This window comes from Pantherophis guttatus, chromosome 7 (assembly GCF_059756535.1).
Source record: "Pantherophis guttatus breed Tessera chromosome 7, ASM5975653v1, whole genome shotgun sequence".
Taxonomy (NCBI): domain Eukaryota; kingdom Metazoa; phylum Chordata; class Lepidosauria; order Squamata; family Colubridae; genus Pantherophis; species Pantherophis guttatus.
Genome location: NC_142069.1, coordinates 34,506,721 through 34,522,983, shown reverse-complemented (window position 1 = coordinate 34,522,983; position 16,263 = coordinate 34,506,721). Strand labels below are relative to the sequence as shown.

At 46.1% G+C, this 16,263-nt stretch overlaps 1 protein-coding gene across 3 annotated transcripts in view; it reads left to right on the top strand.

Moving 5' to 3' along the window:
- The first annotated feature begins 700 nt into the window (after nucleotides 1-700).
- FAM234B (family with sequence similarity 234 member B) overlaps nucleotides 701-16,263 on the top strand; it is a 38,671-nt gene continuing 23,108 nt past the window's right edge. Inside the window, exons 1-4 of one of the 3 annotated variants that reach the window (XM_034403751.2) lie at nucleotides 701-800; nucleotides 12,319-12,711; nucleotides 14,074-14,172; nucleotides 14,531-14,719. In XM_034403751.2, coding sequence (XP_034259642.2) covers nucleotides 764-800; nucleotides 12,319-12,711; nucleotides 14,074-14,172; nucleotides 14,531-14,719 — 718 coding nt within the window. In that variant the 5' untranslated portion in view covers nucleotides 701-763. Of the gene's footprint in view, nucleotides 801-1,921; nucleotides 2,113-3,809; nucleotides 3,932-12,318; nucleotides 12,712-14,073; nucleotides 14,173-14,530; nucleotides 14,720-16,263 lie in introns of those variants that run through there. The other 2 variants (XM_034403752.3, XM_034403749.3) reach the window with 2 other exon arrangements.

Genomic DNA, 16,263 nt, shown 5'->3' with positions numbered 1-16,263 from the left:
CCCACTCCCCCTCCAATTAAAATACGCCTCCCCAAATGGGAACTGTAGTCCCAGTATATCAAAGGGCAGAAGCGTTCTGTTTGGTCTGGCTTTTTCTGTCGGAAAACAGGATAAAATAATCAGACCGTGAAAGAAACAGCAAAACACTTGTCGACTCTCGTCCCTTCCAATGCCTCACAGCTGCCTCTTTCGAAGGAAGGGAATTTACAAATTGAAAGCCTTTGATTGAAAAATGTGATTTACTGTATTAGAATTGCCGAGTGTGTGTGTGTGTGTGTGAGTGAGAGAGAGGGGGTGGGGGAGTAGGAGAAATCCTGGCGCCAAAGTATGCGCCAAACGTCGGAACCCGATTCCGTCGTGGTCAGAAGAGATCGTGATCAGAGGTTCTACTAGTTATCTCTCAGGAGTTCCAGTTCCAATATTAGCAAAGTTTGGCTCATCTCTTTAATATCCTAGCAGGAAAGGATCCTTTAAAAAACTGGTACCCAGCATTTTAGGGAAAGCTGAAGTGGATCCCTTGCATCATGTCATATGATCCAGCCACAAAATGCCTTACGCTGATCACCTTAAGGCGGCCTCAGGTGTAAAAGATATATACAGCTGCAAAGCTAATTACAAACGCAGACTGTCGGCTGTTTTCCCATCTACGTAATTTTCGTGCCAGCACGCTAAAGACCATTAACACCTTAATGCCTGCTGTCTGCAAAACTACACTTCCCAGGAGGCAGACGAGTCGAGCGCATGCGCGTCTCTTGCCTCCAGCATGGCTACGGTGTTGTCACGGGCGCTGAAGCTGCCAGGTAGGGGTCTTGACTTGCAGCGCGCCAAACGCTGGTGGGAAATGCAGAGCGGGCAGGATGAGGATGACATCCCTGGAGTATGCAGGGCTGGGGGGTTTAGACTCGGATTTCTCAGTCCGAGAGAACATCCGGGTCCCATCGGGAGAATAGACCCACCAACCTCCTCCCCGCGTATATCCGGGTCCCAGCAGGTGCCCTTTTATCTCTGACCATGATAGAGAAAAAGAAAGATGAATGGAATGAAAGAATAAGGATAATTATGATAGGGAGTGGAGAGGCGAATGAGATAAATGCTGGCTGTTAAGCGTTTGTGGATGTGCAGTATAGGTGCAGAGACCACCCAGTTCTTTTACGGGGAGGAAAGGTTAACCTTGATGGGAGAAGAAACCGGGGCAATGCTGGTCCCAGGGAAAGTGATGGGGTGAAGCTTTGAGATAGAGGAATGAATACGTATTGTTTTATTGTTGCGACAGAGATGGAAAATAGGTCTGCCTGTTTGTGCAATCTTTGTTTCTAAGAGCAATTTGGACCAAAGTATTGCTAGCCAGCGTTTTTGCAAATATTTACATTTCACTAGGAATAACTTGTTTTGGAAGTAAAGGAATTTATTTGAGAACTGGACAGACAGTGATAATGGGAGCCAGATACTTTGTGGCTATGCTACTACATTGCAGTCATCTTCACTTTCATTCATGGAATTTTCAGGGGGCTTAAATAATGCTTTTGGATTTTTGGAATATTTTGTTTTGTTTCTTGACAGAAAAGGGGAAAAGGCAGAGCAGATAGAATAATAATACAATCCTTGTTTATTGGCTGTGGTACCAGCTGTCCATTTGGAATCTGCCCAGCTGTTAATGAAAGTGCTGGGAAGGCTGTGGTTGATTTAACTGAGTTTTTGTCATCTCTTTAAACTTCAAGAGATATAACTATAATTAAAGTCTTATTTTAAGTTTTTCATGGTTGAGTGAGGCTGCATATTGTGCTGCTTACAAAGGTCAATGAATAATAACTTTCTTGCACAGCTTGGCTTATGTTGTCCAATATTTTCTGTTGGGCTAGTCTTAACCTTAAGAGTGAAGGGTGAGATGGATGATATAGGAATATGATAAACATGTTTGTCTTTTTTTACATTTTACTAGGTTTAAAGACTGTAACCTTGTGTAAAGATGCAGAGAAACACATTTAGAGAGAATTGAACAGTGAAAACTGAGCTGCGCTCTCTTCAGTGAATTGGGAAATTCTGGAAAATTAATTGAAAAATTCCAGTTAAATGCAGACTGAATTAGTGCATTATGGCACATAATTTGATTTGGTGAGTTAGAGCTGGAGAAATTCCAGACAAAAATGAGAAATTATACCTAAGAAGGTGACTTTTTCTTCTGAACCTTAGCATCTTGCTATTAGCTAAAAAATTGGACTATTCTAACTTCTAGTAGTTGTAACTAGCAAAAGTAAATCAAATATCCTATAGCAATGTAAAGAGAACCAGTTTAGTGTCATAATTAAAAGCTGGATAGAAACTGAGAGACTGAGTTCTAGTCCTGCTTTGGGCATGAAGCCAACTGGATGACCTTGGATCAGTCACACACACCTAGTCCTAGGAAGGAGACAATAGCAACCACTTCCAAAATCATGCCAAGAAAACTTCAGGAAACCTGTCTGGGCAGGTGTGAGGAGTTAAGGCTGACTTAATGGCAAAAAAAAAAAAAATGTAGAAAAGCCCTGTCATCTCTTATGCTAGAATTGGATTAATAATGGTTGGCTTCAGATTCTACTTTTCCTTTATTTTGTTTGCTCTGGCATACATCTAGAAATTCCCAGGAAGAGAAATCCCTGGAGAATTGAGATAATGCACTTCTGATTGGGAATTCTTTCAGCTGTCTTGCTCATTAGACTGAAACCACGTAATCTCTTTTTAAAGCATTTCCCCTTTCTATCAAATACAGCCTTTTTCTCTGCATTATTTTTCCTTGTAGAATGCAGTCATATAGCGTGTATCCTATAGTTTCCTCTTTTTCCACAGGCATTGAGAATATTTAACTCCAATTGAGTTTGTGTAGTATGTTTTTCTTCACATTTGATATTTGATTTGGAATAGGTTTTTGTTACTGACATTTTAAAATATATTTTTAATCTTCACTGGGAAAAATAAAAAATAAAGAGTTCATGAGGAGTGAGGTAGCAGATAAATGGAATAAAATTGAAAATACATAAATAGCATCCATAACATTTTCAGAGCAGTAGAAATGTGTCAGTTCCATAGCTGCCACATAAATTCCAAAACGTTAATGTATCAGAAAGCAAAGCAATGAGGCTCCTCCTGCCACAATAACTTAGTTCGCAAGTTAAGTTGGTCTTTGTTGGTAATAAAGAGGATGCCCAAAGAGAGATCTTTGTTTTGCATTAGGCTAACTTCTCACTTAATTTTGTTGCAGTTAAAAGGATATTTAAGCACAATTTCAGATGAAGCATAGAACCTGGTAAGCCACTGAGTGCCATGGAACACACTGGTAAACATAAGTGTTGATTTTAGGATCCAGGATTTATGAATTATTTTTATATGGGGTTATGTGGGTTATGTGAGTCATGGCTCAGCATTAAGATGCTGGGCTTCTTGGCTGGAAAGCCAGCAGCCCAGGTTTGAGACCTGATTGTGATGCAATGGGGTGAGCTCCCATCCTCGCACCAGTTCCTAGCAGTTCGAAAGTACAAATGCAAATAGATAAATAGGTATCACTTTGGTGAGAGGGTGCCTTGTGATTTCATGCTGGCCACATGACCATGGAAATCTCTTTGGGGAGCACTGGCTCAGTCGCCTTGAAACGGAGATGACCACCGCCCTCTATAGTTGGCAACAACTAGAGGAGTAAAATCTGCAGGAACTCCTTTTTTTTACTTACCAATTTTTCATTGCCTATACAAAGCAGGCAAAAGAAATTTGACAATTTAGTTCTTTGGTGAAATTGATATGATTGGGTGAACGTGTGATTCTTTTTAAAAAAAGTATAGTAACGGAAGGCATGTTTCTTGCTATAGTAAACCATATTAGATATGTTTCATGGAATCTTAAAATGTGATCTCAAGCATATTTATGGGAAGTAAGTCATACTGTTATACATGCTTATTTCCAGGTAAGTGTGCATTGATAACAATAGTTTAAAATTCCTTTCTATTTGAGCTTTAAAGTCAAAATGATTTGTTAACAGCTTTTGTATTTTGAACATTGCTCTAGAACAGCTGAAAAGTGTTGCTGTTATAACACTAAACAAAATTTGGCTTCCTGAACATGTTTTATTTTATTTATTTTATTTATTTTATTTTGAATTTGTATACCGCCCTTCTCCCTGAGGACTCAGGGCGGTGAACAGCCAAATAAAAACATCAAATACAAATATTAAAATACAGTTAAAATATATATATATATTTTATATATATATATATAAAGCCTCGGAACAGCTGAGAGGCGGCGGGGCGGCGTTTTTCCCCCCCAGCTGGAGCTCGCTGGGAGTGGAAGCGGCGACGGTGGTATTGCGCTGGGGGCGCCTACCACGTGGACACTGCCCCAGGCTCTGGCTTTGTTGAGGTGCTGTCGGGGCTGTTGGGGCTGCCAGTTCCCTAAAAAATCTCAGGGACGCTGCTGGGATTTCATTACGGCAGTGGGGGATGGCGACGAGGGCAACAACCGCGAAGACTTCCGGCTGGCTCTGGCGGGGAGAGGAGCGCCCCATGGCCTTGATGAGGGGCGCTAATGTGGCCGAGGACCATCTTTTCGAGCCAGGATAGACGAGGATTGGGTGTGTTATCGAGGGGGGGTTTCCGCTGGGGTGTTTTAGAGTGCCCTCGGGGACTGGGGGGGTTAAAGTGTAACCCCCCTCTCTTTCCATCTCTCCCCCCTTGGAACACGCCCTTCTCGGACTTGCGCCCTCTTTTGGCTTCACCTCGCTGACATAAATAGCTCGCTTATTCCACCTGAGCCCTTCCCCTATTTGTTTGGAGGACTAATATCATCTGAACAGGAGCTGGTATATGACTCCATCCCACCAGCTGAGAGGACCAGCCAAGAGCCTAACCACTGTGAGAGAGTGACTTGGGCTCTGAGCCCCACGGGCTGAGCTGGGATGGCATTAGCTATTTTGCACTTTGCACTTTGTACCTGCTGGCAGGGGAATGACCATCGGACAAACCGCTGTGAGAGGGCGGATTGGGGACTTATATCCTGGGTGCTGTACTGTCTCTGTTGTACCATCATTCGGCACCTGCACTTTACACTTACACTTTGCTGGCAGAGGGACGGATCATCGAATCCGCCGTGAGAGGGCGGATTTTGGACCTATATTATGGGTGCCAAGTGCGCAAGTTGAACCATTACTTCCATCTCACCAGTAAAGGGGGTAGACCATCGAGCCAAGCCGCTGTGAGAGGGCGGTATGATTTATTCTTCCTCCCCCCTTGGACTGTGTCGACCTGGAGACGGACTTGGCCTCTGTTGTGAGAGAACAGTGGACTGGGTCTTGAATCCTTTTGTGGCTCCTGTCTTTTTATGTTCTCCCTCGGACTTTTCTGTATGGACCCTTTAGGGGACGGTCACCCCATCCCTGTGGCAAGACGTACACAGCAGCGGAGCTTCTTGGTCTGCGAGATTCCCCCCTCTCGCAGGCTTGGCCCCCCACGTTATCGGGGGCCTACCTCGATGACGGATTTTGGAATCCCGAGAGGTGGCATGCCGCAAAGAGGGGGCTGAGGGGTTTTTTAAAATTGTCTTTGTGTAAATTTTTAAGGGGTTTGGGGAGGGGGGTGGGGAGGGAGGCCAGTCTGGCTGTTAATGGTGCCATAGGGGGTACGGACTCTGGGGGAAAGGGGACTGTTAGAATGCCCTCTATTGAGGGCTTTTCCATCAATACGCTGAGTGGGAGGGGCAGGTATGGCGGGAGCAGGGGGCCGCATCATGTGGTGGGGGCACGCGCTCGCTATCTCCGAGCGATTGCGTGCCCCGGTCCCCTTAGCTCTTCCCATTCCTCAGGCTGCTTAGAGTCTCAGGGCCCGAGTTTCCGGCTGATGTTGTGTAATGCCAGGTCCGTAGTAAATAAAGCCCCCCTCATTTGTGATCTTATTCAGGAGGGGGGAGCGGACCTGGCAGGTATTACGGAGACCTGGTTGGGCCATGAGGGGGGGTTCCCCTCGTGGAGATGTGCCCATCAGGCTTCCGTGCATTTCATCAGACGAGAGCTCAGGGCAGGGGCGGGGGGGTGGCGGTCATTATAAGAGAGGGTCTTGATCCGAGGGAGACCACTGTGCCTCAGATAGCCGGATGTGAGTCCCTTTTCGTGAAGTGGGGTCGTGGGGTGCAGATGGGTCTGTTGATCACGTACCTGGCTCCCTGCCACGTGACGATGACCCTGCCCGAACTCCTCAATGTTATAGCCGAGGTGGCGGCTGATACCCCCAGACTTCTGGTCATGGGGGATTTCAACTTGCCATCCATTGGTGAAACTTCTGAGGTAGCTCGGGAGTTCATGGCTTCCATGACGGCCATGGACCTGACCCAAGTAATTCACGGCCCTACTCACATGGGGGGACACACTCTGGACTTAGTTTTTGCCTCTGGTCAGTGGTTGAGTGGCCTTGATATAGGGGATATAGATACTGAACCCTTGTCATGGTCTGACCACTCGCTCCTTCGACTTGACTTTCTGACCGCCGCACCCCGTCGCAGGGAGGCGGAGCCGACCAGGTGGTTCCGCCCCAGGCGCCTGATGGATCCTGATAGGTTCCAGATGGAGCTTGGGCCATTTCCTGAAACTCTAGCTCACGACTCGGCTGATGACCTGGTGGCCGCCTGGGATAGTGTGGCTGCCGGGGCTTTGGACCGGGTCGTGCCTTTGCGGCCTCTGACCCGGCACCGAACTCACTTAGCTCCTTGGTTCTCCGAGGAGCTGAGAGAGATGAAGCGCCGGAAAAGACGCCTAGAGAGCGGTTGGAGGGCCAGTCGTTCCGAATCCGACTTGACACTGGTAAGGTCTCATATTAAGACCTACCTAGTGGCGATAAAAGCGGCGAAATCTAGCTATTTTGCCGCTCTTATCGCGTCATCAGATAACCGCCCAGCCGCCCTGTTCAGGGTGACCCGCTCCCTTCTCCATCTGGGAGGACCCCTTGCAGGGCCGAGCTGAGGATTTTGTACAGTATCTGGATGATAAAATAACTCAGATTCGGGAAAACTTGGCCACTGACTGGGTTAGTTCAGACGAGATGACTGAGGCAGGCCTTGAGAATGTTATCTGGGAGGAGTTCGATCCTGTGGCTCCCGAGGACGTGGACAGGATCTTGGGACGGCTGAACGCCACCACATGTTTATTGGACCCGTGTCCCTCCTGGTTGGTGCTGGCTTCCCGGGAGGTTACACGAGGCTGGCTCCAGGGAATTATCAACGCTTCTTTGAGTGAGGGTGTCCTGCCGGCCGCCTTGAAAGAGGCGGTGGTGAGGCCTCTCCTCAAGAAGCCATCCCTGGATCCGGCTGTTTTGGCTAACTATCGTCCAGTCTCCAACCTTCGCTTTATTGCGAAGGTTGTTGAGAGTGTGGTGGCGCGACAGCTTCCACAGTACCTGGATGAAGCTGTCTATTTGGATCCGCTCCAGTCCGGTTTCAGACCTGGGTACAGCACGGAAACGGCATTGGTCGCGTTGGTGGATGATCTCTGGAGGGCTCGGGATAGGGGTTACTCCTCTATCCTGGTCCTGTTAGACCTCAGCGGCTTTTGATACCATCGACCATGGTATCATGTTGCGCCGGCTGGAGGGACTGGGAGTGGGGGGCACCGTTTTGCGGTGGTTCTCCTCCTATCTCTCCGACCGGTCGCAATCCGTGTTGACAGGGGGGCAGCGGTTGACCCCGAGGCGCCTTGTTTGTGGGGTGCCACAAGGGTCGGTCCTCTCGCCCCTCCTGTTCAACATTTATGTGAAGCCGCTGGGTGAGATCATCCGTGGTTTTGGGGTGGAGTTCCATCAGTACGCTGATGATACTCAGCTGTACATCTCCACCCCAGACCATCCCAACAATGCCTTGGAAGTGATGTCCCAGTGCCTGGAGGCCGTGCGGGTCTGGATGGGAAGAAACAGGCTTCGACTCAACCCTTCCAAGACCGAGTGGCTGTGGCTGCCGGCGTCCCGGTATAGCCAGCTGACGCCATCGCTGGTTATTGGGGGTGAATCATTGGTCCCCACGGAAAGGGCCTGCAACTTGGGCGTCCTCCTGGATGCACGGCTGTCCTTAGAAGGGCATCTGACGGCCGTGGCCAGGGGGGCTTTTTATCAGGTTCGCCTGATACGCCAGTTGCGCCCCTTTCTGGATCGGGACTCCCTACGCACAGTCACTCAAGCACTCATCACTTCTCGTCTGGACTATTGTAACGCTCTCTACATGGGGCTCCCCTTGGGGTACACCCGGAGGCTCCAACTGGTGCAGAATGCGGCCGCGCGGGGGATTATGGGAGCGACTGGGCGCTCCCATGTGACTCCTCTCCTGCGTGAGCTGCATTGGCTTCCGGTGGCCTTCCGGGTGCGCTTCAAGGTGTTGGTGACCACCTTTAAAGCGCTCCATGGCTTAGGGCCGGGGTACTTACGGGACCGCCTTCTGCCACCAATTGCCTCCCACCGGCCAGTTCGCTCCCACAGAGAGGGCCTCCTCAGGGTGCCGTCGGCTAGACAATGCCGGCTGGCGACCCCCAGGAGGAGAGCCTTCTCTGTGGTGGCACCTACCCTTTGGAACAATCTACCCCCAGAGATACGAGTGATCTCCGACCTCCGGACCTTTCGTCGGGCCCTAAAAACTCATCTCTTTCAGTTAGCCGGTCTCTCTTGATTTTATGATTTTATGGTTGGTTTTAAATTTTGATATGGATTTTAAATTGATAAATTTTAAACTATGGGCCAAATTTAATTATTTTAAATCTATTTTTAATCGTATTTATGTATAAATGTTTTTATTTTGGCTGTTCACCGCCCTGAGTCCGAAAGGAGAAGGGCGGTATAGAAATTCGAATAATAAATAAATAAATAAATAAATAAATATATATAAATTTGGCCCCATTAATTAAAAAGATAAACAAAACAATTAAAAACACTTAAAAAGAATTAGGCCAGCCCGGCTTGTTAGAAAAAGAAGGTTTTAAGGGCACGGCGGAAGGCACTGAGGTCATGGATTCTCCTTATCTCTGGGGGCAACTGATTCCAGAGGGTGGGTGCCCCCACAGAGAAGGCCCTCCCCCTGGGGGTCACCTGCCTGCATTGTTTGGCTGATGGCACCCCGAGGAGGCCCTCTCTGTGGGAGCGCACGGGTCGATGGGAGGTCGTCGGTGGCAGCAGGCGGTCTCGAAGATAGCTAGGCCCTATGCCATGGAGCGCTTTAAAGGTGATAACCAACACCTTGAAGCGCACCCGGAAGACCACCGGGAGCCAGTGCAGTTCACGCAGGAGCGGTGTTACATGGGAGCACCACGCTGCTCCCGTCACTACCCGCGCTGCTGCGTTCTGGACCAGTTGGAGCCTCCGGGTGCTCTTCAAGGGGAGCCCCATGTAGAGAGCGTTGCAGTAATCAAGGCAAGAGGTTACGAGGGCATGAGTGACTGTGCACAGGGAATCCCGATCAAGAAAGGGCCACAACTGGCGGATCAGGCGAACCTGACAAAAGGTCCCCCTGGTTACAGCCGTCAGATGTTCCTCTAAGGACAGCTGCGTATCCAGGAGGACTCCCAGATTGCGAGCCCTCTCTGTGGGGGCCAAAGACTCGCCCCCAATAGTCAGTGATGGAGTCAACTGACTATATCGGGATGCCGGGAACCACAGCCACTCAGTCTTGGAAGGGTTGAGCTTGAGCCTGTTCCTCCCCATCCAGATCCGCACAGCCTCCAGGCACTGGGACATCACTTCAAGGGCATCGTTGGGGTGGCCTGGGGTGGAGATGTACAGCTGAGTATCATCAGCGTACTGATGGTATCTCACCCCAAAGCCACGGATGATCTCGCCCAGCGGCTTCACATAAATGTTGAACAGGAGGGGCGAGAGGACCGACCCCTGAGGCACTCCACATATAAGAGGCCTCGAGGTCGACCTCTGCCCTCCTGCCAACACGAACTGCGACCGGTCAGAGAGAAAGGAGGAGAACCACCGTAACATGGTGCCCCCATCCCCAACTCTTCCAACCGGTGCAGCATGATACCATGGTCGATAGTATCAAAAGCCGCTGAGAGGTCTGACAGGACCAGAACAGAGGAGCAACCCCTGTCCCGAGCCCTCCAGAGATCATCAACCAACGCGACCAATGCTGTTTCCGTGCTGTGCCCAGGCCTGAAACCAGACTGGAATGGATCCAGATAGGATGTTTCCTCCAGGAATTGCTGAAACTGTCGCGCGACCACACTCTCAACAACCTTCGCCATAAAGCGAAGGTTGGAGACAGGACGGTAGTTGGCCAATATTGCCGGATCCAGGGACGGCTTCTTGAGGAGAGGCCTCACCACCGCCTCTTTCAAGGCCGTGGGAAGTGACCCTCACTCAACGAAGCATTGATAACACCCTGGAGCCAGCCTCGTGTAACCTCCCGGGAGGCCAGTACCAACCAGAAGGGACACGGGTCCAGTAAATATGTGGCCGCACTAAGTCTCCCCAAAATCCTGTCCACATCATCGGGAGTCACAGCATCAAACTCCTCCCAGATAACATTCTCAAGACTATTCCTTGTCACCCTGCCCTGATCTACCCAGTCAGAGCCCAAGTCCCCCCGGATCTGAGCGATTTTGTCATGCAGGTATTGTCCGAAATCCTCCGCCCTGCCTTCCAAGGAATCCTCCCGCGCTCCCGGGTGGAGCAGGGAACGGGTTACCCTGAACAGGGCAGCCAGACGAATCCCTGATGACGCAATAGAGGCGGAAAAGTAATTAAACTTTGCCGTCTTTATCGCCACTAGGTAGGTCTTAATATGCGACCTTACCAGTGTTCGGTCAGATTCAGCGCGACTGGCCCTCCAACCGCTCTCTAGGCGTCTTTTCCGGCGTTTCATCTCCCTCAGCTCCTCGGTGAATCAAGGAGCCGCGAGGGATCGACACCGGGTCAGAGGCCGCAAAGGCACGACTCGATCCAAGGCCCCACCAGCCGCCTGATCCCAGGCAGCTACCAGGTCCTCGGCCGAGTCGTGTGCCAGATCATCAGGAATTGGCCCAAGCTCCGTCTGGAACCTATCAGGATCCATCAGGCGCCTGGGGCGGACCCATCTAATTGGGTCCGCCTCCCTGCAGCGGGGTGTAGTGGTACGAAGGTCCAGACAAAGGAGGAGTGATCTGACCATGACAAGGGTTCCATGTCTATATCCCCTATAACAAGATCACTCAACCACTGGCCAGAGACAAAAATCAAGTCTAGAGTGTGTCCCCCCCCCCGTGAGTGGGGCCATGAACTAACTGGGTCAGGTCCATGGCCGTCATGGAAGCCATGAACTCCCGAGCCATCCCAGACGTTTCACCAATTACAGATTTTTGACTACTAATCATGAAAATAACTTGTAATTTAAACTACCATGTACAGGGTTGGGTACTTATCTTTACTACCAGTTTGCAACCAGGCCGTGCGCATGCACAGAAGCTTTGGGGTCGGTGGGCGGCGCCTCCTGCCAGTTTTACTACCAGTTCTTGCGAACCAGTCCAAAACGGGGGCAACCCACCATTGATCATGTACCATTTTATAGAAACCATTGGTTTTTACACAATGGCAATGTACAACTTTCAGTACCTCCTGTTGGTTGTGCTGCACACATGAAAGAAATATACAAAAACATAAAACTGTTGTTGAAGCACATCCATTACAACTGGAATATCTGCAGAGATTTAAAAGTAGTAGCTTTGCTGCTTGGAATAAAGCTTGTATATATCAAGTACTGTTGTTACGCATGGGATGGGACAGTTGTGCAAGGGAGTGGCATTACATTAAAAAAATGATTACACTTACATTTGTGTTCAGTCTGAACAATGCCAAAGGTTTTCAGGAAATAAAACTTTGGAAAAAAATTTGTTGTCCAGGGTAAGTTTACAGGACTAGGCCATAAATGATAGGCTACAAAATCAAAAGTATTTTAATTATTGTGCTTTGAAAGAAGTTGAGAGATTTTTTTTAACTGCCTCACCAAAAAGATGGTTAAGAGCAGAGTTCCCCAACCTTTGCAGACTGGCTGGGGGAGGGGAGAGGGGATGGTTTTGCATGAGCGGCGGGCAAGCATGTGTGCACATGCAGCTCCATTTGTGTGAGTGGCAGGTACGTGCACCTGCTGCTTGTGCAAATAGAGTGTGTGTGCCCATGCTTGCCCACTTCTCACGCAAGTAGGGATGTGCGTGCAATGTTCCGAAGGGCTCAAGGCCTAATAGTGGGCTGCAACCCGGGAGTTGGGGACCCCTGGTTAAGAGGACAGAATTTTGGCATATATAGATTATATAGTTCTTTCATCACATTTCTCACTTTTCATCTACCTTCTCAGGTAAGAAGAGTCCAGACCTTGGAGAATATGACCCTCTCACTCAGGCTGACAGTGATGAGAGCGAAGATGACTTGGTCCTCAATTTGCAGAAGAATGGTGGCATTAAAAATGGGAAAAGTTCCCTAGGGGAAGTCCAGGATGTCGATTCCGATATGGAAACTAGTATAGCCAAGCAGCATCTCTCGGAGGGTATGACAGAAGAATACCCAAGTGAAATGAACAATGGTTTGGAACAGAAGACAGCCAGTTCCTTGATGCCTTATTTGCGCACCGCCATCTTTTTACTCACTGTGGTTATCTCCATGATCCTTGTGCTGGTGTGTGCTTTCCTCATTCCTTGTCCACCAAGAGACTTGCATAATACTTGGATTCACAACTTAGGACAAGTAGCAGGTAAGAAAAATAACATTTTTGATTATGAAATATATTCCTTACCAAGAAACATACTGAGAGTTTTGTTGAACTATAGATACCAATAAAAGAGAATATTTGTAGCTCAGGGTTGAAATGAGGGCTCCTTGGCACTCTCTGAGCTTGATATTTGATTATCCAAACTAGGTAACATCATCAGTGCTAGTAAGGTGTGTGGTTTGCTGTCAGTTTATATTCTGGTGGCTTGCCTGTCAGTGTTGGTGGGGGTGGTTTTAGAGATTATTTGGTTGACTCTTTGGCAGTTTCTTGATTGGGGTATTTATACCATACTGAAAGTTTTATTGCAATTTAGTAAAAGCTATCTTAGGTTATATCCAATTAAGCAATTGTTCCAAATTGTCTCAAATTCCATAAACAAAACATATTAAAGCTTATTTTTAAACCAGTTACATAAATATATCTATTTAATTCTGTGGCAGTTATACTGTTCAAAGATTTATTTTCTTTGATTTTGAGTCTAGCAATTACACGTACATTGGACTAAATGCTCTATCCAGTTGAACATTTAATGGCTAGATAATTAATGTGCATATGTGAATCTTTTGAGTCATACATGGGAATGTTAACTAAATTTGATCTTTGGACAGAGGAAAAAAAACTCAAGGCTTAAATGTAAATTAATTTACTATTCCAGGAAACAAAACAATTATCTTTTATTTCTTAATTTCCTTAATTTGTTATTCTGTAGCTGGAAATGCCATTTTTAAATGCTGTTTTTGGTATTTCCATGTTTCCCACTTCAGAATTATATGGAATGGTATAACTACTTTGATATTTAGTATAATGCAAGATATTTAGTATGTGCAAGAGCTATTATTTTGTAGAGTGAAGAGCAGGATTTGTAGTTTCTAAAAACCACAGCATGATAGGAAGTAATCCTCAAAATAGCTTTACGTCAGTAACTTATCTTTACTGTTGTATAGATTCCAGTTTGTTACTTTGGGCCAGTCTTGACATCAATTTTGTTCAATTCCTCTTTTCCTCATATTGAAATATTGCAGAACTCACACCAGGCATCTCATGTTCTTGGATTTTAGGTGATCTGAATTTTCCTTTACATTTGTAACAATAGTGGTGACATTGAGTTTCAGGATGCGGGGTCGTGATCAAAAGCTTCTCAAGAATATAGTTTTGTGAGATGTTAGCTCAACTGAATTGATTACAGTGGTCAAGAAATATAATTGAGTGGGCTAAGCTGCAGAAAGTAGTGAGATTACATTTACCAAGATTTTTATGATACCTGTATCAATAGCCATCCTGAATATGCTTAGAATAGATGGGAAGTACACCCTGGAAAAGTAATTATTCCACCTTATTTTTCAGATGGAGTTCTGTTTCCACCAGAACTTTTTGATGTAAATAATGATGGTCTCCCTGATGTCTTACTCTCCTTCACAGCTTTGAAAAATGCTAGCGTATTGGGTAAGTGTGCAAATCGTAATAAGTAATTTGAGAATTGAGAGCTTAATGAAATTGTAGCAAGCTGGCAGCCCACAAACCCAACCTTCTCTCTAGCAAACTTGCCTGCAAGGAACATGAACACAATTTCTCCATATCTGGGTGATAGTTTTTAAACAAAATATTTAGTGTCTTTGGTTTCTTACTGAACAATCACTTCAATTAATTAGTTGAGTTAATTTGTTTCCTGTGATAAGTTGCAATGTATACTTTACTTTCCAAGTAGCTTTGGAAAAATTTGAAAGTAGCCCAACCTTCCACAGCAGTTTTTTTCCTTTTCATTATAGAAAGATCAATTTACCTCTTCTACATGTGTCCTCAGGTGTCTCCACACCATGGGTAACAATAATGGCACTTTCGGGTATGAACGGCAGCATCTTATGGTCCAGTCATGTTAAAGAAGAGATTCTGGGTGTGCAGTGTAAGAATTTGGACTTTGCATTCTCTGCAGAGCCAGTCTGCCTTGTTTCTGGGACCTCTACTTTTCTCAGTCTTCTGAGTGCCTCATCAGGTAAGTTGACTTGGTGCAGCTAATAATTCACGCTATTGAAAATGAGGAGTTTGGTAGCCCCTTTTCTGACTCACAGATTTTATTAGAAGGAATAATGATACCTTGTTGGACAGCTTCTTTTTTTTTTCCTTCCAACACTTGATATTTCAGATGAGAAGTGTCAAGGGTCTAGTGTTTCATTGAATTGTCAACCTTCTTTCTTCAGGGCTAATAATATGGATTACTTTTATAATAATGTAATCTTCAACAATGGACACAAAAAGGTTCAATAACTTCATTGTAAGACACAATTTTGGAAACCGGCACAGATTTATAAAGTGGCAAATATTTTGCTGGTCAAACTATGTTTTATTCTCCTCCTTCCACCTTCGTCCCGCCCATCAACCTAGCACTCTCTAGATCACTATTTCTCAATAATTCTGAAAAACACAAAGAACAAGAACTGATGGTGGATCAGACTAACCACATCCACATGCAGTCTGGTAGTATAGCCAGTATAATATGAATTGTATGCCGGAACAGAAAACTAACGAACATTTTTTAAAAAAATGTTTTATTAGTTTTTTATTTTTAAATATACATCAATATCAATACATGAACAGTGTGGCCCTGGGTATAATTCATTTTGATACAAACATCAATAATGATAATCATAATAAGTTTTATATTAATCAAACTTATATGATCCTAGTATTAACATACATGCTTTTTTAAAAGCAGTTATTGAATATTTCAATATTCCATTTTAATACCAATGATATTGTAAGCATGCATGGTAATACCATCTTTCCCCCTCTGATCTTTTCCATCAAATTATTACTTCTATTATATAAAAAGAAAAAAATATATCTACTAATATTCCCCCTTTCTTATTTCTACCTCTATTTTAACTTCTAATCAGATCACTATTGCCAATCCTAATATTAATACACATGTTTATATAAGGCATAGCTCTTCTTTATTTAGTTTTTCAAAATCACAATTCGTCATTCAAGTACCAGTCTTCCTGTTATTTAAACATACCTTATAATACCCTTTTTCAACCTCCATTCTTTCCATCTAACTATTGCTTTTTATAAAGGGGTCCCACTCGTCATCTTCAGGCTGGTGCCTTCGGCTTTGTGCTTGTGCGAGGAAAGTGTGATTGGAGCTGCCGTCTCTCTATAAATACTGGTGGGGAGGTGTGGGGTGCTGGCTTTGTTGCTGTGAGCAGGTTGGTTGCCTGTGTTGTTACATCTTGATGAATTGATGTTTGCAGATTAGTTGCTGCATCCCCCTCCGATCCCCACACAAAGCAAACTGACACACGCCATGAACACATGGCAAGACCTGAAACTCGGAGCCAAACCAAAGCCCGGGATGTGGCATCACAGCCATCTACTCAGGACATTACATCAAATAACTCAGGATATCACAACACTAGAACTCAGGATGTTAACACACAGCCCATTACCCAGGTCGTTAAAACACAAAAGACTAATGGGCACACATCAAGGACCTCACCCACACAGGATGTTATGAAACAGCTGACTAATCTGCAGACA